The 24,733-nt window shown below is 40.7% G+C and overlaps 1 protein-coding gene across 1 annotated transcript in view; it reads right to left on the reverse strand.

Annotated features, from left to right (window-relative positions):
- Positions 1-11,977: 11,977 nt before the first annotated feature.
- Positions 11,978-24,733, reverse strand: part of mpv17 (mitochondrial inner membrane protein MPV17) — a 58,686-nt gene continuing 45,930 nt past the window's right edge. Inside the window, exons 6-8 of the mRNA XM_080745188.1 lie at positions 15,706-15,738; positions 15,524-15,576; positions 11,978-14,442 (exon numbers count right to left, since the gene is read on the reverse strand). Of these exons, the coding sequence (XP_080601314.1) occupies positions 14,373-14,442; positions 15,524-15,576; positions 15,706-15,738 (156 nt within the window). The 3' untranslated portion in view covers positions 11,978-14,372. The remainder of the gene's footprint in view (positions 14,443-15,523; positions 15,577-15,705; positions 15,739-24,733) is intronic.

Consider the following 24,733-nt stretch of genomic DNA (forward strand, 5'->3'; position numbering starts at 1 on the left):
CACAAACTGTAGAACTACAGTTATTGCCAAAATAAAAGTCTGGGTTTCCGAGGCTAGAACTACAGTAACTCCCCATTGCAGTTAGAACTGCAGAATCACTCCTGACTTTCCATCGTGGTCTGAAGACTCATCTCTTCAGCCCATAATAAATATTGTTGAGACGATACAATTTCTCCACAATATTCCTTTTCAGAGATATCGTATGTATCGTGATACAATGAGGGAGCCTTATAGAAAATCCTGTTGAATTGTTAATACAGAGATTAATTGCAGAATGCATTTAAACCTACATTTTGGTCTAAATCAGTAGTTCTCAAACTTTAAAATGTCAAGGTCTCCCCTTAACTTTGACAGTATAAAAATGAAACCAAATGGACCTTTAAGTGGTCCACTGGTCCAAATGGTCTGTTACTCCTTAATTTCTTTTTTTTTTGTACTGTTAAAGGACAGAGAAAAGAAAAAGTGAGTGTTAAAATTTTTTAATTTGCTTCGTTCTATTGTTTTATCGCGTTTACCGTCCTAAAATGTGGGGCATGCGTACGCGTGGGGCCATGCGTATAAGTGGCTAAATATGTATTTTTTAGAAACAATAAGCCAGCAGTTTCTTTATTGCTATTTACAGTAACACTTCTAGCCCCCATAAGTCACATCCAACCATGAAAGGTTGTGTTGTATCTTGGGAATGGGCTTATTCTGTGTAAAATTACATATTTAGCCTCTTGTACGCATGCCCCCAACCACTGAAATAAGAATCTCTAAAACAATAGAAAGAAGTAAATGAAATAATTTTAACACTCATCTTTTATATTATTTAATTACAATCTAAAATATGAACCCTTGTTGTAAAAAACTAAAGTTGTCCTATAGTAAATTGAAAAATAACCATAAAAACCAACATGAAAAAGAATCATAACTAGAAAGATGCAATTGGAAATTGCGAGTGTGGTTGCTGACGGTATATTCTACGGTAATCTAACCAATTGATTCCCTATTGATTCCCACTCCCATTGATTCCCTACTGATTCCCACTCCCATTGATTCCCTACTGATTCCCACTCCCATTGATTCCCTACTGATTCCCACTCCCATTGATTTCCTACTGATTCCCACTCCCATTGATTCCCTACTGATTCCCACTTCCATTGATTCCCTACTGATTCGCTATCCCTGCCATTTCCACTGGCAGCGGAAAAGTTACACTAAAAGTTACCCGGCCTAGAAGTCTATAAAAAGTCTATAAAAAAGACAAAGCCTATCCTAACCTCCGGCTCCCCCTGACCTGTCTACTGTAAATACCATTCATTTTTAATAATTGGTCAAACATTGGCCAAATTGTCAAATAATATAAGAGAGAGGCAAACATTTTGAAGATGTCTGAACTACAAGCTCACAAAATCCCTCGCAATGTTTTGAGCTTGTCGATCAGCTATTTTCACAATATTTAATATCTGTGGAACAACTCAGTGGAGTCAAACTAACTAAATGTAATTCCTCAACTCCTACAATTCCAAGTGCCTGTCAGGGTGGGGGGTCCCCAGTTCAAATATGATTATTTAGGGTGTTACGGGTGAGAACCACTGGACTAACAAACTAGCCTGGAGGAGAAGAGAGCGTTTCCCTTCCACATTGTGCTGGATTGATGTTAGTGACTGACCTAGATATGACGACCATGCAGATGTACATGTATGCTGGTCATTCTTGTTTTTGTTACTTAGGCTTGTTTTTCTTGACCACAATGTTAGAATTGTCATTTAGAAAGCATGTTATTCAGACTGATGCTAGGTTCATTGTTTACCTGCCATCCCATAGTTTCAGAGTACAGATCAAACCTTCTGATGGATTTCATAGACTTGTTTGACAGCACTGTCATCGTTGTGTAGGATTCATGTTCATGTGTATTTTCGATGGCCTTTGGCTACTTGTATTGGTTATGACATTGGTTTTCCCCTCTTCACCAAATCTCTGCGAAGTGTTGTGAGCTTGTAAATCGGCTATTTTGGACGAATGTTCGCACTAGAATAGGGATGCTGGTTAAGTAAAAAAAACAAAACTAAAAGGGTTCCTAAACTTCCTATATTGTTTGTGACCCCCTCTACAGTATGTGATCCTATAGTTTACTGAGGCACTACACTATCTCTCTGCATTCTATGTACTGTAGGCCTATGTGTTTACCTTGCTTAAATAATTAATGTAAGTCGCTCTGGATGGAGGATTGTCTGCTAAATGCCTTCATTGTAAATAATGTCACTGATCCAGGTTTTAATCTTTAATCTATTGTTTGATTGTGATGTTATTTATCAGTGGTGTAGCGTTGCGGTCCCAGTGCAGATGGGACAGATGTCATTTCATTTATAAGGTCTGATTAACACACTGCAGCCAAATCCAGCTTGAATCAGATCTGTGTCACATCTAGATGGGAATCTGATTGAAACCAGTCAGATTCCAATCTGGATGTGACACAGATCTGATTCAGGCTGGATTTGGCTGCAGTGTAAATCAGGCCTAAGTGTGCTCCTGGAAGGAGCTAAGCTCCAACATCTGGCTTTGTCCGGGCTCTGAAGCGTGGCCTACATCTGGCCTACATCTGGCCTACATCTTGGCACAAACACTCAAAGTGTGTTGTACGCCCAGGGTCACATTGGCTAAGTTTTGCGGGAAACGTAATGAAAATTAAAGATGGCCAAAACACAAAACCTCCTATCTTCAAACTTTGCATGCACACTCCCAGTAGGTCAAGGAAGAACCTCTGCCCCAAATTGAGCATCATTTTGTTGCTATCAGACTATTTTACTAAAACAAAGTAAAACCATGGCTATGAGTGTTCTAGGGTTAGGGTTAGGGTCACTGATTATAATTGAATATGGGTCATAACTTCTTTCCACACAGGCGTACTTTAGAGTTACAATCTGAATCACTCACACAGGGTCGTTCTCCTCCCATTAAGATTTGAGGCCGATTTAGACCTCCTAAATCAGGGGGGTCCAAACCTTTTTCAAAGGGGGCCACATTAGAAAATATGAAAACACCAAAGGACAGACAACATCCCCTGACAAAATGTGCTTTTGGTCGGACCATAACTATCATCATCAATATTTAATATCAATGGTCTCAGGTGTGTGCTCTGAAAAAAACACAAATAACTCACAATACAAATGTAACCAGACGTGAAAGGTAAAAGAAAATCAACAAAGTAGCCTTTCTTTGACCCCTTCAGATTGAGACAGGGAACAAGGAATCCTGAGTAATTATACTGTAAAATGTGTCCTTGGATGGATTATAGATATAACTGTCTATAGCTATACTATCTGATCATTATTCTACTGTTGAAATGAATGGATTATAAATATAACTTTGCATCAGTTAATGACCTTTGTGTTTGACCTTCAGGGTGGATCCACTGTTGAGGGAGTGGATCAGGATTCTGATGCAGAGAACTTCACCTTCTCTACTAGACCACACCATGTTATAGTGTTACCAGAGGGTATGAATTTAACCCACACATCATACAAATATATCCTGAAACCTCAAAAATTGACCCTAACATGAAAGGGCCATTCACACTATAACTATGTCTATGACTATATGGTTCACCATTGTATTTCATAGTGCTGAGTGTGAACTGCCTTTTACACCACACGCACACACACATGCGCACGTGCACGTACACACACACACACACACACACACACACACACACACACACACACACACACACTACTCAATGGAAATCCTTTTGACAGGCGTTTATTAATATACATTTGTGTCAATAAAGAAATTAAATCAAAACCCACCTTGTCGTGTTTTTTGACGACATAGGGTTGGTTAGGTTCATGTTTTGATAGTATTATTACAGTATGTTGTCATAGGATATGTTGTGTCCTATGATATGAGTTTTTTTTTTTACTATATAGAGGGCATGTGTGTGACATCATCATCATACCCAGAAGTTATGCGGGAACGCCTATTGAGTGTCAAAAACTACTTTCTGGCCTTGACAGCCCATACATCCAAACAGAAAGGTCTGATCTGATTGCATTAAACAACGTTAAACAATGTTAAACTCACTTTGCCACTCACATTGACACTCGATTTGCCACTCAATTTGCCATTCACTTTATGCATGCGCATAGCCTTTATTAATGGTTGAGGTGAGGTTTTTATGTTGTAACAAAGACATGGAATGGAAGTGGTTGGAATCTATTTTATGTAATTTTCAAGTCAAACAGGCAGAATGCTGTCTAGAATCAGTAAAAAAAACAGGATGCTGTCTAAAATCTGTTAAAAAACTGAATGCAGTTGATAACTATGTGGCTCAGCTTATAATTGTTCATTAATGTGATATGCTGCATGCCATGACTGATATTTCTTCAGTTAAACATGTACGTTTGGGTGTAGTACGACACCGTCTGAAACCTTATAGTCATTAATTATTTTAATGTAAAGACCAAAATGTACGTGAAAACCCAAGAGCTAATCTGTTTGATTAGAAAATAACTTTTCTATTTTTGGTAACTTATCAAATTACTTATATATAAATGGTAAATGGTGCATTTATATAGCACCTTTCTCTAATGAGCTTTATGATGAAAAAAACAGAACACCACATTAAATATGCGAATATTTAAATATTTGTATGTTTTAACCTGCTGTCTCTTGCTTCGACTTCAAATATGACCCAAAATCACAGTTCAGTGTGAAAGACCTGGTGGTGTAGAGGTAACACACAGGACTTGAAAGCAGAGGGTTGGGGGTTTGAATCTGGGCAATAGCAGCTTCATTTTTTGGCCATAAGAAGAGTCGGATGGATTCAGCCCGCCTACCTCAGGTGGTAGAGGGAGGGGCTTAAAATTAAAATATTGGTTTTGCTGCTTTTCCCTTTCTTCTCTGCCTCCTTTTCCCTGCGTCACCGCGCCTCCATTTCTCTGCCAACTTTTTCCTTCGTCACCGCGCAGCTTGAGATGTTGCTTTCGGAATCTCGTTAGTGTCGTGCAGTTTACATTCTGATGTTTACTGTCCTTTACCATCTTTTGGGGGTTTGCATGTTGGGAATCTCTATTGTGCCACTTTCCGGTTTTTCTTTTGCATGATTTTCCCTTGTATCATCTTTCGGGTTTGTTCCTTGAACCCTCTTTTGGGGTTGTTCCTTGAACCCTCTTTCGGGGTTGTTCCTTGAACCCTCTTTCGGGGTTGTTCCTTGAACCCTCTTTCGGACTGTTCCTTCACCATTGGCGAGGTTTGAACTTGCAGTGTTTGAACTCTGAGGCAATTTTCTTAACCACTGTGCCACTGCGGATCTTACTTATTCTGTTCACTTGCAAGCTGTTAAGTGATAGATCAGAGGTAAAGGTACAAAGAGCCAGGTAAAACTTTGGAAAACCCCTATTCTGGATTTGAACTAGGAACCTTCCACTTATTAGCACTGTCTCTTGTCCACTGCACCACCATGGCTCATGTGGGATTGGTTCTCTTACTCAATTTTAATTGAAGATTAGTTAAAGCTTTGTTAAAACTTTGAGCAATATCCTTACCTGGTTTGAACTGATGACCTTCTGGCTGCAAGGTTTGCACTTTAACCACTACTCCATGAAGGTTTACACAGGTTTTGTTCTCTTTCACATTTTCAGTAAAAGATTAGATAAAGGTGCAATAGTAATCTAAAAGTTAGACAGGATCCTTTGCTGGAGTCGTACCAGAACCCTATGGGTTGCCAGGCAGGGATCTTACCGCTGCACCACTGAATTTGATAATGTGTCTCCTTTCTAGCCTACATAAAGGTAAAAGAACTAGCTAAAAGATGGAGAAAATGTCTGGCTTGTTTGAACCCATGACCCTGAACATACAAGAGCTACAGCTTAACCACTAGTCCACTGACTTTTTTATGTTGACCATTCAATTTTGTAGCTTTTAATGAAAGATTAAGTTACTAGAGCCAGACAAAACATGGGAAATGTTGCTGGTTTCAAATCAATCATCCTGATTGCAAGTCCTGTATCTTAGCCACTACATCAGACATCCAGGTAAAAAGAAAGATAAAAAATAAACAACAAATGGTTTTGCTTGTGGTAATGCCGGTTCAAACTTGAAAAATATACCTGGTGGTTTTCAACCCACCACCTTTGGGTGATGAGACCTGTACCTTCACCATTACTCCACCATGGCTCATACTGATCAGTTCTCTTTGGCATATTCTTCATTAAAAGTTCAGACTAGGGTAAAAGAGGCAGGTAAAACTAAACTAAAGATCATTACTAGGATTGAACCAACAACCTCCTGGCAACCATTTCATAACCACTGCTCCATCACAGTTAACACTTTGTGAGTTCTTTTGCATGTTTTTCACTACAAGATTAGATAAAGGTGCACAAGTAATGTAAAAGATGGCAGATATCTATGCTGGGTTTGAACCAAGGACTTTAAAGTTTCAAATGCTATGTCTTTACCACTGCACCAACTGTAGTTTCTATGTGTATTGCTCTCTTGTGTTTTTCAGTGTAAGTTTAGATACTTGTAAAAGATCCAGGTAAATGTTGGAGAATAGTCACTACTGGGTTTGAACTTACAACCTTCTACATTAAAGCTCTGCAGCTGATCCACTACACCACTGAATTTAATACCTTATTGGGAAGATTTGGATATCTTTGTAAAAGATTGGGTTTTGAGAGCCAGGTAAAACTTGGGAAAATGTTCTTCCTGGTTTCAACATACTGATTGCAAGCCACAGGGCTTGCAAACACTGCTTTAGAAGAAAAGAAAAGACAAAGGAATCAACAAATAGTTCTGCTTGTGGTAGTTCCAGTTTGAACTTTGAAAAACATGCTCAGCAGATCAGAACTCAGAACCACTGACTTATAAGACTTGTTTCTTAACCACTACTCCACCATGATTCATGAGGATAGCATTCTCTTGCATGTTCTTCAGTAAAAGGTAAAAGAGTCAAATACAATTATTAGAACTACTCTTGCTGGGATTGAACTGGGGACCACCTGGCAATAAGGCCCATATCATTACCACAACTACATCAAGGTTAATTCAATGAAGCTACTCTTGTACGTTTTTAAAGGGGCCCCACCATGCTTTTCAAAATATCTTATATAAATATTGGTCCATAATATAGTTGTATACAGGTTTTAGCCTAAACAACCACTCGGATATTTAAATATCATGTTCTGACTGTCTCTAATTCCAAGCCATTTCAAATACAACATCAAAATGCCCTTATTGGCAACAGAGCGCTGTCTTTGGGTTAAAATTGGAACAATACTGAGAAGATTGGCAAGATACATGAAAGAGAACCATATAAAGTCAATCCATTCAAGCCAATTTTAGTACCACTTTACCTCATGGTTCCATCTCATATAGTGTATATGTATGCATCATATGATGCAAAACGCATCACTAGTACATGCTGAAATACTAAAATATCTGAAAACACAGATTGAATAAAAAAAATATCTCAGGATTGTGTTGATCGTGTCCCAAACAATAATAAAATAAGTTCAGGCAGACAACTCTTGGATTAATTTGGAATATATTTATTGAGCATTCACTGAGCAATTACTGAGCATAATATATGAAGCATAGCATGAGCATGATATGAAGCATAGTTTGGCGTCAGGACTCTGTCTCTCTTCATTCCCTGTAATTATAAACATTTTAGATATATTATAGCAGTTAGAATTATTTACCAAATAGAATTACAGGGAATGAATTAAGACCCCAAAGGGGGATCTAGAAACAGAACCTACAGGTGGATGCTGGGGAGGTGGTGGGATTGCAAAACATCAGCAGCAGTAGAGAGCAAGCAGAGCAGCAGCAGGGCAGCTGCACAGCCAGGAGAAAAGCCAGAATGAAGAGGTAGGCAGAGGGATTTAAATACCCGCCCTGATCAGGTGAAGAGATCATGTGACTGATGACCTGATCAGGGAAGCACGCCCCCTGAGTTGTCTGCATGAACTAGCTTCGCAAGCTTCGCCTCATATCGGGTTGTCACAGAGGTGAAATGGCCCTTTTATGTAACACGTTTAAAGTGAATGATTTATATTCTAATCATGTGTGTTTCTTCAAGATACGTCATATGTGTATCCACACTTCAACTTCTCTTGCGTTAATTTTCGAGAACCAAATCAAAGTATATACACTATTCTGTTTTTGACTTTATTGGTTAAATTATACATGAACATCGCAAGTCTTTATAGTAAATTCAGATACATTTAATATAACCTTCTCATTAAAGAAATTAATTAGTCTTCTTATCTGCGAAATCTGAGTGAGGGAGCTCAACCCTAACCTAGCACCCTAGCAGTTGGTTAGGGTTTATGCTCAAATACTGACAAATCAAATTCCGACGTGTGTCAGTCAGCTTGCCAAGGCATACACATGGAAATGACAAATTTACCATTTTTAGCTCACGAACGCTTAGAAAAGGCCCCTGGAAACATAGAAGCATGCTTTTCCCAGCATGCTTTGCATAGCAGGTAACCAACTTATTTGACCAATCAAGGGAATCGGCTCGATAAAATTGAGTTACATTCAGGTATCATTCACAGAATCATTGTTTTATTTAACTAGAATGAGTGGATTCCAATCGTACACATTTTTATTTAATGTCAAAATATTAGATAGAGGTAAAAATTGTCAAGATAATTTGAACTGAGGACTTTTGAGTTATATTTCCTTTATCTTTACCACTGCACTACTGTGGTGCATACTTGTAACGTATTCTGTCCTGCTATTTATTGAAAGCATAGATGAAGGTAAAAGCCAGGAAAACGATGGAGAAAATGTAATACTGGTTTTGAATCATCACTTTCTGTGTTCAAGGCCTGTGTGGCGGAGAGAGTCGCAGCCCCAGCCTGAAGCCTCAAAAGTCTAGTATCTGCTCTCGTCCCATAAGGATATCCCTTTGGAGTGATGGTTAAGATATTGGACTTTCATGCGGGAGACCTGGGTACAAACCTGTGTGGGGAGATTTGGATCACCTCCGTTACATTGGTGCCGTGACCCGGATCTGGGCTTCCCTGTAGGAGGAGGTCAAAGAGAATTGCAGCCCCAGCCTGAAGCCTCAAAAGTCTAGTATCTGGTCTGGTTCCATAGGAATGTTCCATAGGGATATCCCTTTGGAGTGATGGTTAAGATATTGGACTTTCACACGGGAGACCCGGGTTCGAAGCTAGGCGGGGAGGTTTGGGTCACCTCCATTACACCTGCATCTTAACGACCTCTTATCTACACTGGTTATAGTTATAGAATTGTTTTTTCAAAAGCACCAATAATATGCTGCAGTTAGAGACAGTGAAGCAGTCTGAAGGTCAGACTCCCAGCATAGATGATGCATGTTCACATCTCAGTCCTCCCACCTTGATGAAGTACTTTGACAATTTCACAGTTAAAATACAAACAGACACAAGATAGCTGTTGAGGGCTTTAAGGTGCCTTGGATCATTGGTGTGGTGCGCTTAACGATCGTCTTCGCGGTTTTCGTCTCAGATAGTTGGCAGGTTCAAGAACCCATGCAATCAAGGACTATCGGGGGTCACTGTTATTCTTATTAATCCGTGTTTTAGACTTAGAAACTCCATTCATACTTTTTATAATAAACTGTGGACACACATGCTTGAACGTTTTACTTTGAAATGTTCTGTAGTTCTTTTAAAACTTAAATCTGAAAACTTTGGCACCTCGCTGTTCCTACATACTTTAACCGAGTAACTTGATTCACAATTCAAAAATCCCACCTTACTGTGGACATACATACTTGAGATTTTTACTTTGAAATAATTTGTAGTTTTTTTAATATTTAACTTTAAGCGCCCAATGCATTGTCAATGACAATGGACATTTAAAGGAGAGAAAAATCCAACAATCAGTTAATTACTCAGAAGCAGAGGTACCAGAATTGGGATTAGATCCCAAGACCTTTTGATGATGAGTCAAGAGCTTTTCCAGTTAAGCCACCCAAACACACATGCTATGGACTCACAGTGCATTTTCAAAGACATTTTGAGTCACCCATGTATATCTTCACAAAGAACATTCTAAAGGGGGCGCCCGCTGGCATGGTGGTCAAGGCGCATACCACATTCTAGGCTATGATGCCTGCTGACATCGCTGGTTCGATTCCCGATTCGGAGGACCTTTGCCGCATGTCATTCCCCATCTCTCTACCCATTTCCTGTCAGTCTACTGTCCTATCAAATAAAAGCATAAAAATCCCAAGAACAAATCATAAAAAAAAAAGAACATTCAAAAGTACTCCATCATCAAACTACAGGCAAACTGGGGTTTAAATATGGAACCTCTCTGCTTAAAGTCAGATCACCACTCAGGGACGGATTAACCCCCGCGAGGGCTCCTGGTCGATAATTCTTTAGGGCTCCCCCACCCTGCACCATAAACCCCCCTCCCTCCCTCCCTCCCACCCACCCACCCGACGCGCACTACCCAGCTCGGATTTTAAACCATGATGATCATCTGTGGGCCAAGAAAGCACCTGTAGACAACAGAAGAGGGGCTCACACATTTTGATTTTCAATTTACGTATACATTACATAATGATACAAAAAAAAGAAGAAAAAAAAGGAAATACCTTTAACAGCATAATCTTTGTCTACCATTTGTTGTCTAGATGTTTGAAAGTTTATAACCCACAATGGAAATAATCCTCTAGGTTTTATCTCATTATCCATTTGGCATTTTAGAACACGGTAATCATAATAGTGCAAGTGTTAAAGAGTACACTTGGGAAGTAGGGGGTCACAGGTTTGATTCCCCAGCTTGACTATTTGTCTCCAACATCTTAATTTTTTTATCTTTTAATACAAATATTTCTTATAGGAGCTCCTGGCACTAAATGTTTTCAGATAGTGGTCTGCGGCCAAATTTGTATTAATCAGATTTTACTTGACAAAAGCTTAAAGGAGCTATAGTCAACTTTTTCATTGTAGGGCCGACACTTTGTTTACATCCTAGTCTATAGGCTAGAATGTAAACAAAGTGTCGGTCTGACAATGGCCAAAATGATTATTTTATCATTATTTTACGCTTTTTGTGGTCATTTTTGAATAGAAACACATATATGAAGCTTATTTTTTTGTAAAATATTTTCGAAACATTTTTATTTTAGCATCCGTTTTTCAAGAAAAGGTTGACTATAGCTCCTTTAAAGACTTCTGTGTCATTGCAGCTCAGTGGATAGAGATACTACCTTGTCCTTGAGAGTAATAAGTTGGAGGTTCAAGTCCCAGCACTGAATTGTGTTGGATTCAGGGTTGCCAACATCGAACTGTTAGATTGGAGAGGTTTCTTTTTTGGGGGTGCGCGGAACTCCACAACGGGGTCTGGGGATCCTCCCCCCAAAACTTGTTAACAGATATATATTTCCCTGTGTTCTGTTGAATTGTATTGCATGTTTGATACTTGTATCAGGCTTGCTTTACTAAAAATTTTCATTTTCAGGAAAATGAGCTCAAGTGGAGTTATGAGGTTTTGACCGAATGGCTTTTTACTACTTTTCATTGGTTCAATATTATTTTAACCAACACACAGACGTAAAGGGTGTTCAATAGCACATATTTATGAAAAAAAGAGAGGGCCAATCTGGTAGAGTTTGCTGGTTTGGCTGAAAGTGTGGAGTTAGGAGGTTTTGTCCCAAGCACCTTTTACTATTGGTTCAATATTGTTTTAACCAACACACAGATGTAAAGGGAGTTCAATAGCCCTGATTCATGCCAAAAAATATAAACGCTTAAAGCCTGTGTGAACAAAAGTTAATCAAATCTCAAAGAGTTTGCGCTCCCTATTATGGCACAATTTCAATCTATTCGTCAGTCCCCTAATTCTTTCTATGGGAAGATGCAAGTTAAATTCGTTGACAGCTTGACTATACACAAGCTCACTGCCTTCAAAACAACCCCAATTCTATGAAAGTAATGAGAAAAACACGATGCTGGGATGAATTTTTTATATTAAAACGTATACATTTCAAAAAGTAAATCGTTTCCAAATATATAACTGGTACTGCAGTATTGTTCACTATTAACACAAATTATTTTAGTAAAGGTGGTTTCCAATTCTAGGGCCAAATCCTGAGAAAGCTGAGAGGGGCGACAGAGGAGAGGCACAGAAAGATGGGTCTGATGGGAATCACTCCAGGTCCTTAGGAGTATGTGCTCACTGCTCAGGGCGTCACAAGGGAGGGGAAAGTGGGACTGAGTTACCAGGGCCCCAAGGTGGAGGGGCCTTAATTATTGTATACTTTAGCTATTGAAAAATAGCAGATATACAAGCTCACAGCACAGAGTGCCGCACTGCGAGCTTGTAGATCTGCCATTTTTGAAAAGTCGTGAAAATGTGTGCAAATCTTTGAATATATGTATTTTTTAAGCAAACAGGTCACATTTTGCTGCTGGGGGAGTCCCTGGAACTAAATATTTTGAGATGGGGGTCCGTGGCCAAATACACATCATTTTGGGGGTCCTTCACATGAAGAAGTTTGAGCACCACTGACATAGAAACATATTTTTTAACCTTATAGGGTTTGAAATATTCAAAGATTTTCACGATTTCTCAAAACTAGCAGATCTACAAGCCTCGCAAGCGTGGCACCGAGCTTATATATCTGCTATTTTTCAATAGTTAAAGCACAAAATGTGAGTGAATCCTTGTACCCAGGGCCCAGAATTTGGTGCGACACCCCTGCGTGTGCTCCCAGAGGTGAGTGTCTTAACCAAAACACAATTGATGGGCACGTATTGAAAGGTTTTCATTGATTACTGTGTGACATCTATCCTCTTGTCCCACACTCACATCCATTCTCCAGTGGCATTTGAACAGCCAACCACCTTGTCTTCTGGGTTTCTGTCCGCTGTCACCATCACGGTCTTCCCAGCACCAGGCTATGATTTATTAAAAGGCCAAAATAGTTTTTAATGTAAAAAAGTCTACATCAGGCGTCTTCAACGTTTTCAGACCAAGGACCCCTTAGTTGAGAGAGAGAGATGAAGCAGGGACCCCCACAACCTTTTCATAGATTCCATATTGTTTCATCGTTTGACAGCACAATCATCAATGTATTGTGGATTCATGTCAATTTGTGTTTTCAGATATTTAACCACTTGAACCGTCAATACTTAATAAACTTGACCTTTCATTCTGTACTTAGTCTGCTCTTTTTCCCCTCTACCTCTTTGCCTAAAATAGCCGATCTACAAGCTCACAACGCCTCGCGTGAGCTTGTAGATCTGCTATTTTTTGGCTCAGAAGTTCTCAGAATATGCATGGACACAAGAGTTCAAGAGGTTAATATAAAAAAGTGGAAAAAAAGGTTCTATCACTCAGTTTTGGAGGACCCCCTGTAGTAACTCTGAGGACCCCCTAGGGGTCCCGGACCCCCTGTTGAAGACCTCTGGTCTACATTTAAAAGAGTCAACAGTTTCCAAATGTATTGTAATATACATGAAGATGCAAACAATGAAACGTTATACTGCAATAATGTTTCCTACTATAACAACATAACTTTAACAAGGGTGCTTTCCAGTGGCCAAATCCCCTTTTCCTGCAATGCAAATTTGAGTCTCTCGAGTGTGATTTTTGTCATGAATGTACAAAAACATGACCTTTTACGAGTGACTCATCAGTTTTCTAGGTGGGCTGTCTTCAGAGCATATAAAGTCCATATCACACTACAGGTGAGTGTTAACCCATTCTCATATCATCTTGAACGCTGACTGCTGTGAACAGGGACGTGCTGGCCATTGGGAAAAGGGGGACAACTCCCGAACGGCCGGTTCATTCCCGGCCGGTCCAGGCCAGCCATTAGGAAAAAAATACAAATAAAATGTCAGCCTTTGTTTCAATTTGGGGGCCCGGCGGCCAACAAAGTAAATCGTCACTGTCGGGCAGAAACCTTGTATCTCCAAGTTTCAAGTTTATACATTTTTTTCGCAAAGCAAAGCCCTGCTTCATCGTACAAGGCCGTTGCACAAAAGTAGTGAAAACAGCAGATCTACAAGCACACAACGCCTCGCACCAGATCTACAAGCACACAACGGTGCGAGGCGTTGTGTGCTTGTAGATCGGCGGTTTTCACTAGTATAAATCATTTTTTAAATGATAAATACAAAACAAACGGTTTTGGACATACAAGGTTTCCACCCGACAACGACAAAATATAACTTATGTAATTGGCCCACTGGCTTGTCACTTGTCATGATCTGAAATGGTAACTCTTTGAGTTACCATTACCGCTATATATAGCAGCAGCGCTATATAGCGCTGCAATGAGGGCCTCTACAACTCTTTTTCCTGGGCTGAATCAGGGGCCCAGCACGTCCCTGTGGAAGTGTGAGGTAGGGAGGCTTGACTTGACTGGGCCTTCACATCTTGTTGGCCTTCCAGGACAGGTAGGAATTCCAGCCTATGGCCACGAGCTGAACCACAGCCAACCTGCAAACAGAGGAGTCTTGTGTTTGGAGGGTGTGCTTGGGTTGAGATTAGATCACATGTTGTACAATAGTGGTTCTCAACCTGTGGGTCAGGAACCCCAGGGGGGGTCCCAAAATAATTTTAGGGGGTCCCCAAATGAATAACTTAATGTGCAACATTGTTTTCTCGCTCAACAGTGAACAAACCACCATAAAGTTTAAGTGTATAGAGGGTATACGTATGCACATTTCTAAAGTGACAATTGAAGGACTTTTTAATACCTCTAAAATGACAAATTAAACATTGGCCAAATTGTCAAATATTAGAGGCAGAAATTGCCGAATTAATTACATTACCCACCCCCCGATCCTCTGAATGATGCCATATCATAGTTTAGACAGAGCCGAACCAAAACAAATTAGGCTCTAAAAGTGGAGTGTGAATCCACCCTTAAGCCCTTTGCACACAGGCGCGTTTCACCGCACGGATAAAACGGACAATATACATTTTTGAAAAGAAAACAATGATTCTCTATGACCTCATGCACACCGGCTCCGAATTAGCCGTGCGACGAGTGGCTGCCGCCGTGCGTTTTTTTCTTGATCGAACCCAGTTCGATTTGTGCGTCTTGTCGCATGCGGTAAAAAACTCATCACTCCTTTTATGACTCGCAGTGCCGATTCCGCACAGCCTTGCACACCAAATCCAATGCGTTTTATTCATGCCGCAAACGGAAAAAAACGCAACTGTCCTGTGTGCAAAGGGCTTTAGTGCTCATCAGGGTGGGGGGGGGGGGATCCCCAGTTAAAATCTGATTTTTCTAGGGGGTCGCAGCCTGAAAAGGTTGAGAACCACTGTTGTACAGTAATATTTTGTCAGGCAGTATCAAAACAGGGTTTTCGTTGGTATGAAATATATAAAGGTGTTCTAAAGGTGTTCAAATGCTGGACTGAAAACCATTCATATGACGCTTAAATGCGAAATGCTTTGTAAAAACGTAACATTGCAGCTAACATGTTTTAGATGACAAAAAAAGATTCATATGTATTTGTTTGCATTGTTCGATAGACCCTGTCGAAGGAGTCAGCTTGTAGACCCTTACCTGTGGTGCAGTGGAATGAAATAAAAGTTGGCAATCTGGACTGGTGGCCACAGCTGAAAGACAAACAGAATGTCAAGATTGTACATTTCCTTATATTAATTAGAACATAATAATGCATAGTTCATTCAGACATTCTAATTATATGCAGATAAGTGAGAATCAATGTGATATGGAAAGCTTACATAGTAGTTTGCGATCAAGGCATCTGTGTAGTCCTGTAAAGACAGAAATGATGAATTATTAGCATCATCATAACTTGTGATGGTTTGTTTAGCCTAAATTCTTTGGGACTTCCTGGCAAGGTACAGTTGTATTGCTTGTAGGAAGCCGATCCACATTGAATCACTGCATTAGATGCAAAGGAATTACTTAAAAATCAGCTCATGTTATGGGGCGGAATTGTACAACTCGAGCAATTCTTGATTCTGGAATTACTCGGAATTACTGAAAATCTCCATAGAATGGCAAGGCAACTTCTATTGGCTAACTACACTAAAACTAAACACTAAAACTAACCCTAACTCTACCCCCAACCCTAAACCTAACCTCAGTAAACCTTACGCTAAGTAACTAACCTGCCGACGCTAAGTAACTAACCTGCCTTACGCTAAGTAACTAACCTGCCTTACATTCTATGGAGATTTTCAGTAATTCCGAGTAATTCCAGAATCAAGAATTGCTCGAGTTGTACAATTCCGCCCCATAACATGAGCTGATTTTTAAGTAATTCCTTTGCATCTAATGCAGTGATTCAATGTGGATGGGGTGCAGCGTCACACTGGCAGCTACAATGCTACAGGCTACCATGCTGCATTCACAGTCACACTGGCAGCTACAATGCTACAGGCTACCATGCTGCATTCACAGTCACACTGGCAGCTACAATGCTACAGACTACCATTCATTCAGTCACACTGGCAGCTACAATGCTACAGACTACCATTCATTCAGTCACACTGGCAGCTACAATGCTACAGACTACCATTCATTCAGTCACACTGGCAGCTACAATGCTACAGACTACCATTCATTCAGTCACACTGGCAGCTACAATGCTACAGACTACCATTCATTCAGTCACACTGGCAGCTACAATGCTACAGACTACCATTCATTCAGTCACACTGGCAGCTACAATGCTACAGACTACCATTCATTCAGTCACACTGGCAGCTACAATGCTACAGACTACCATTCATTCAGTCACACTGGCAGCTACAATGCTACAGACTACCATTCATTCAGTCACACTGGCAGCTACAATGCTACAGACTACCATTCATTCAGTCACACTGGCAGCTACAATGCTACAGACTACCATTCATTCAGTCACACTGGCAGCTACAATGCTACAGACTACCATTCATTCAGTCACACTGGCAGCTACAATGCTACAGACTACCATTCATTCAGTCACACTGGCAGCTACAATGCTACAGACTACCATTCATTCAGTCACACTGGCAGCTACAATGCTACAGACTACCATTCATTCAGTCACACTGGCAGCTACAATGCTACAGACTACCATTCATTCAGTCACACTGGCAGCTACAATGCTACAGGCTACCATTCATTTTCAATGGAAAATGAAGATACAGTACGTACAGTAAGTGATGCAGGACGTTTGTAGCAGCTACAAAATCTACAAAGCTACTGTGTACAATCCAAGTTAAGCTGGCTTTGACCCATCTTTCCGTGTCATATGCCATGAAAGTTTAAGAAATGTTCATTTGACAACAGCAGATGGTTAATCTAAGGAAATAATCACAATAAGTGAAGTGAGCGGTGGCTCTCAACAGCCAATGGACGGTGGAAGGAACAGTGAGTGGGAGGCATGGATGCATCTTGTTGTTACTAAGATCCATAAGAAATATCACAGTTTCACAACAAGCATTGTCGACTTCGACCCGCAAGCGAGAAACTCAAAGTGGGCAAGTTGAGGCACAGCTGTTTACAAAGCGGAGAGGGGGTAAATAATTTAGATCAGGCCCAACATCTTCTTCGTCTTGTCCTGTTTTTCTCTTTTTTCAGACTGCCGCGCTCCGTCTGAAAGGCGCTTAACGGACCTCCCTGCTGCTATCTGATGGACAAGCATTGCTTTCCACATACAGTATAACCCCATGCTCAGATTCTGTGTTTTCAGTCTGGAGCAGCCCAGGACCCTCTGGGCCATAATGCTCAGTTACTGGGTGGGGAGTGGGGACTATTACTGGTCTTAGAAAAATATGAAACAACCAGATACCGACTCTCTTGTGAGCCAGTCTGCCTGTCCTGACACACAGCTAAGCATGACAAGGAGGTCTTACAAACACCACCACCGGGGAACAACTCTCCTTGCTACATGTCAGTTCACGAGTGCTTATTGGGCATAAGAGCCAGCATGATCTGCCTGGAGGTCCACTATGGACCATAGGAGCATCCAGTGAGCCAGAATGACATCCCTGTTGGTTTAACGATATCCATGATGCCCCACATGGAGTTCTTAGAACAACCACAACCGTGGACTGACCCACTCTCTCTAACCGCTATGAGCACTCCTCCTCCTGGGCTAACTAGAGCCTTCATGGAGCCCATGGGACATGCATTTATTTATTTGACAGCAGGTTTATTATAAAGTCACGTGAGCAAGTAAGTTGTTTGGGGGAAAAAGGTTTAAACGTAAGGGATAAGGCAAGATAGGGCCAAGAGAGTAGGGAGAATCTGGGGAAGATGTGTTGGAGAGACAAGACAGGAGGAAAGCTGAGAGGGAGACAGTGTAGGAAAGGCAGACAGTAGGAAAGCTGAGTAGTAGACAGTGTGTAGGAGAGACAGTCACACAGTAGGGAGGCTCAGGTGGGAATCCCTCCAGGTCTGTGGGACTACGTGCCTTCCCAGAACTAAGTGTCTAAATAACCACAACACAATGGATGGGCATGTATCGAAAGATTTTAATTGATTGCTCAGCGTCATCTTGTCCTACACTCGCATCCATTCTCCTGTGGCATTTAAACTGTCACCCACCTGTCTTCTGGGTATCAGCGGTTCTCTCTTATGTCACCATTACCATCTTCCAAGCAACAGTATTATGATTTATTAAAAGGCCACGGAGGGATGTACGTATGAACTGGCTGCATCCACAGCTACTTGAATACAATGGTAAAAGGTCTGTATTTTACACTCACAGTTAAATAAGGGTAAGAACATGCAAACACTGACCCATATCATAGTTAAAATAAAGAAGTGCCCCTTGAAGTTATGGATCAGTAAGCTGTATGCCTCGTAGGCTAACACACACCTCATGTTTCAATAAAGAACCATTCAATTAAAGGTGATACACCATGCATTTAAAAAGTATTTATGTCATATTGTTTATGTCCCCCCCCAATCCTTTTGAAAAAAAATATTTTTTTGAAAAAAACATTTTTTTGATTATTTTTTTTTTGTGTGTGATGACGTCACAATCGGCAGATGACGTCACAATCGGAGGCAAATCTGGACAGCCTGTTTTGAGAACCCGTGGGATACTTTTAACCTTCGCCTTCTCAAAACCAGAGAAAGACACAACGGTCAGAAATGGGACTTTGTGAGGATAGAAGGTGCTAGTGGGACCCCAAAAAAAGGTTTTAAAATAGGAAAAGTGAAATTTCATGGTGTATCACCTTTAATGTTACACTTGCATGCAAAATGCATTGCTACAGTGTTAGGCTGTTTTTGAGATGCTTGGAAGGCCATGTCACATGTTTGTAAAATTATAACATTTACATGCATTGATTAAATAAAGCATGGATTCAATTCTCCAGTACCTTCGTCCAAATTCCAAACACTCACAGGTAGGGACGTGCAAAGAAATGTTAGAGAGGCAGGGGCTGAAATTTCTAAAAGGGCCTTTTGGCGGAAATATCGAAAATAGCAGACCTCCAAGCTCACAACGCGTTGAGCTGCGACGCGTTGTGAGCTTGGAGGTCGGCTATTTTCGATGGATGATACCACACTGAACTAAGCTAAATCAAATCAATATTGGAGATGTGGCGTAACGGCATGGATTTCTACACAGAGAGGGCAATTCTTTCAACATAAGATGCTGCATTCAAGTTCAGGAGAGTTTGGACAAGGCATTTCTCTTGAATGTTGCCTTCAGGTATGGCATGGAAAGAGGGGGCATTTGCATTTCTTTCACCATAGTGAAAACTGCATTCATGGTCTGGAGAGGGCACTTTTTTACAGACGGGTAAAAGGGAAGGGGCTCAAGCCCCCTTTGATGTTTATGTGTGCACGTGCCTGCTCACACGCACAGAGACAAACGTAACCTACATAAACTGAACTCACAAAATGTCTTAAAGGTCAGCTCAACGTGTCTTGACATATAAAAACACTGTTCCAATGGGTTTTGGGTTTATTTTCTTGCTGCTGGTGTTTGTTTGCTGGGGCGTAACTGTTTTTATAATTATGATCAAACAAGGTACAATGAAAGCCACCTGAGCTGAGATTGCTGCTGCACTGTGAAACCGTCAGGGAAAATGTAACTCCCAAGAGTACAAATGTAACCAAATGGACCCGTAACACTAAGGATTTTACTGTGTGGTGATGCTTGTGTCAGTGGGATAATTAATTAGGCTCAATTAATCCTTTGGACCTTGCTACCTTCAGGTTTTTCCCCTCAGAGACTATATCATATATTACAGAGGATCAGATTACTTTTAGAGCATGATTTTGATTTAATTTTAAATTTTAATTCATTATACAGTGTATCCCATGTTTTTATTTGTGTATTTTAGATGTAACTGTTATTTAGATGGACATGTGTTGCATGTATTACAAAATAGTATACATCATGATCAGGTATTAAAAACTAGTAAGACGCCTCAGGGCGACATGCAACCTCGGTGAGCCAATTCTTGGCCATCTGGCTAGTAATGTATATCGGACCAGTTACCCATATATGGAGACCCCTGGTACCCATAGAGATCCATGTACTCTATATGGAGATACTGTGAGAGCCCAAACATGCATACTCAGTTATTCGTTATGCGAAAGTCCTATGATGTCTATGACATATCATACCATTTTATGCCCATACATGGAGATCCCTGTCTGTAGAACCAGCCGTTAGTGTGGCCTCCATATATGGGCATTCCCATATGAAGTCCTGTTAGATATGGGCTTAATATTGATGACATCAGGGGACTCCATATATGGGCATAAAAGGGATTCTGTTAGTGTGATCATCACACTGAAGCCAGAGCGTGATGTCAGAGCGACAAACCCATAGAACAACCACAGTGTCAGTTAGACAGAGATACATACGGACAAGCGGTGACCTACGGTCGCAATAATATTTTACATGGTAGGTAAAGCAAGCAAGTTGAGCATCAACTTGAGGCAAAAAAAAAAAAAAAAAAGAAAACACCTGAAAAAGGTGTCTCATCTATTGGGATCTTAATCACAACACACACAAACTTGGGTGCATTCTATAAATAGGCAACAGAACGTAATTCATTGGTATGGTCTCCATCAGGCACACTGCCTGCCCTTGGCCTTTTCAATGGCGGGGGAGGGGGGGGGGGGGGGGGCACAGTTATTGTAGACCCTTTTACGTTAAAGAGGCGCGATGTCAACTGCAAACTGATGTGGGCTGGACTCACAAAATGATCTCTACACTCATAAATAATGTTTAACGAAAAAAAAAAGATATTCATAAAAATAAAGCATTTGTAGAACAAAACGGCTTTGCTGCACAGGTTGTGTTTTGCTTTTCTAAGACGATACCGACTAACTGACACGGTAACTGGGTTGATGGAATCGGCTGACAATAAAACTGTCTTTCTTTCAAATAAAACCGCTGGCTTTTCTTGAAATGCAATGGCTTGTTGTCAAAGAGGCTGTACTCTACAGCAGTGGTTCTCAACCTGTGGGTCGGGACCCCCATTATTTTGGGGGGTCCCCAGATAATGTTCATCATTGTTTTCTAACTCAATAGTAAACAAACCAACATAAAGTTTAAGTGTATAGACTATAGAGGGTACCTGCACATTTCCAAAGTGACAATTTAACACGTTGCAGTCCGAAATAGAATGGTGGTTGGTAGATTAGCCGTGAAATTTCTATTATTGTATTGTGATCTGAGACATAATATTATGTTTATAAACATGACCCCGCAGCCCCTCCATCTTGAACAGCGCCGCTGTTTTTTCTTTTTTTTTCCCCCCCAGGCCAGTAACTCACCATGATTTTCTCGATCTCCGTTGGGATAGAATGGGGGTTTTGGCCGATCGTCGATGTCCCCGTGCGTTTCGCGTGCGCGATCCTTTCACGTAAATGTCCCCGCAAATAGTCCATGTGTGACTGAAGAACAGAACTGAAAAGTTTCGCTAGCATAGCCCCAAGCATGGCTGCAGGAGGAGCTCGAGTGTGTAGACAGTAAACGGATGGGTGGAAGGTGCCTTGGAGAAGGAGAGGCGCTGACGTCACCTCTGCTTCATGCACGGTCTGCATGAGCTATCAGTGCACGAGTGGTGACTAGGGAAGGTTAGACGATCGCCGATTTTCGGATCAAAAGCTTTTATTCCGGTTTTAAAGACAAAGTCCGGGAATGTACGACGTGGCTGAGAGTCCCTGGGGGGATGTGCGATATAGTACGGTTTTAACATTAAGGGGCTCCCCTTGGCTTAGAAGGTGTTAAGGACTTTAAAATTACAAATTAAACATTGGCCAAATTGTCAAATATTAGAGGCAGAAATTGTGAAAATAGCCGATCTACATGCTGACAACGCCTCGCAAGTGAGCATGTAGATCTGCTATTTTCACAATAGAACCGTGTTATACAACATGTAATGCCTCAACTCTTAGTGCTCGTACGGTGGGAAGGGTCCCCAGTTAAATATGATTCTTTGGGGGTCGCAGCCTGAAAAGGTTGAGAACCACTGCTGTTACAGTACATCTCACAAAGCAGCCTTTATTCAGTAAAATGCAGATAATTTGTGTCCCAACGAGGCTCATGATGAAACAACTGGTGGAACCAACACCTGAGCTCTCAGGTGTTGGTTCAAGCAGAATCTTCTATCTTCTTATCAAGAGATAAATAATGAGATAAGAGCGTTGCGTTGGTCCACAACCAAGCTAAACAGGAATCAATCAGGAATAGGTTAGACCAGGCCTGTTCAACTAGTGGTCAGAGGACGTGCTAATCATTAATACAGGGGTCTTCAACGTTTTCAGGCCAAGGACCCCTTAGTTGAGAGAGAGATGAAGCAGGGACCCCCAAAACCAGTTCATAGATTCCATGTAGTTTCATTGTTTGACAGCACGATCGTCAGTGTATTTTGGATTCATGTCAATTTGTGTTTTCAGATATTTAACCACTTGAACCATCAATACTTAATAAACTAGACCTTTCACTTAGTCTATTCTTTCCCCCTCTGCACCAAAGCTCAGGGAAGTTTAGCCAACAATAGACAAAAATCTACAAGCTCTGCGAGGTGTTGTGAGCTTGTAGATCTGTTTTTCTGTCCAGCACCTAGGATTTGATCTAATGATCTCATTACTGACCCATATAGTACGTAGGCAGTGTGCGTAGTTACAGTTAGGGGTTAAATGCCTTGCTCAGGGACACTTCAACATGGAGCCAGGGGGAACAGGGATCTTCTGAGACGGCAGCTCTCCCTCCTGAGCCAAGCGTCTCTACATCTACAATACCTTGTTATAGCCAAGGACTTAGAATGAGAGCGCTCACATAACCCTCCCTTGCCAAAGACTAGTTTGAACGAGAGTCCACTGTTGGCCACCAGAGGGTGCTGTTCGCCAAGCCATGCTGCCAGACTTGGTCTCTAAGAGGGCTCTCCACAGCATGGCATGTTGTAATTTATTCAGAATGTATTACTAGTCTACATCAAGAATTGAAGAGAAAAATAAAGTAGATTACATTACAGTGATGTTTTATTACATAAAAAACATTACAGATCATATGGAAATATTGTTTATTAAGTCTCTTATTAGGTTTCTTATTAGGCATTGCTCAGGGCAGCTAAATATATTGTCTTTATGCTTAGTTGGGTCCTTAAGAACACAAAGCCACAAAGAGAGCATTGAATGAGAGGTGAGTTTGAAAGTAGTCTGTAAAAGTTTGAATTATAAGCATTTAGCAATAATATGAACAATAATTTTAAACATGTTTCTAAGCTTACTGTGTGGACACACATAGTAGCTTATTGTATTGACTTGCAGTGATGTCTATGGTGAACAGTGCTACACATTACATGGTGCTATAAGCTAATGTCCATAATGCTATAATACTGATGTGATGCTAATTGCTAATGTAACTTTGCTAATGCTAACTGTCATGCTAGCCTCATTGGGCTAATTGGGCTACCTTTGTTTATAAGTTGGACTTGTGCTCACTAGTCTCATGTTTAGATGGCCTGTTTAGCAGTGGTGGAACATAACTAAGTATATTTACTTAAGTACTGTACTTGAGTACAGCTTTGAGGTATTTCCTACTTTACTTGAGTATTTCCAGTTTTCAGTACTCCACAACATCTCAGAGGCAAACGTTGTACTTTTACTCCACTACATTTATTTGACAACTTTAGTTACTACTATTAAATTACAATATTATAAAACATAATTAAACCACTTTAGCCATATTTTATACCGTGGCTTTTTGAAAATAGCCAATCTACAAGCTTGTAGATCTGCTATTTTCAAACATTTTGTACTTTTACTTTTGGTACTTTAAAGGAGTAGTTCACCCCCAAAATGCCTTTTTTTCTATTGATTACTCATGCCATGGAGAGTAGAGTTCAATAATATTTTTTGGTTTTTGTCACATTCCTAAGACAAAAATTTGATTCGAGTAAAAAAGTCCATATGACGTCCTGGTAATGAGGTCAAGATCATCCCCATATGGGCTGTGATCTGGCCCCAATCCAGACGTCACTGATTGGTCCAGGTCCTGACCTGCTTGCTGGGAGAGTAATATGTAACTAATAGGGAAGTTAAATTCGGAGCGGTGGTCATCATGCTTGCATAACGTCTTCAGACTAGGATATAAGTCTAAGATGTACAGGCTACAGACACACTCACACACACACACACACACACATTGCTATGGCAAAACATGACAGGAATCTGGCTACAGACACACACACACACAGCCACTCTATGGAGAAGTTTACCACCGCTCAAAAAACTATATGATGTGATAATGTGATAATGATAATGACTGCAGTGATA

The sequence above is a fragment of the Nannobrachium achirus genome (assembly GCF_963921795.1).
Source record: "Nannobrachium achirus genome assembly, chromosome: 16".
Lineage (NCBI taxonomy): Eukaryota > Metazoa > Chordata > Actinopteri > Myctophiformes > Myctophidae > Nannobrachium > Nannobrachium achirus.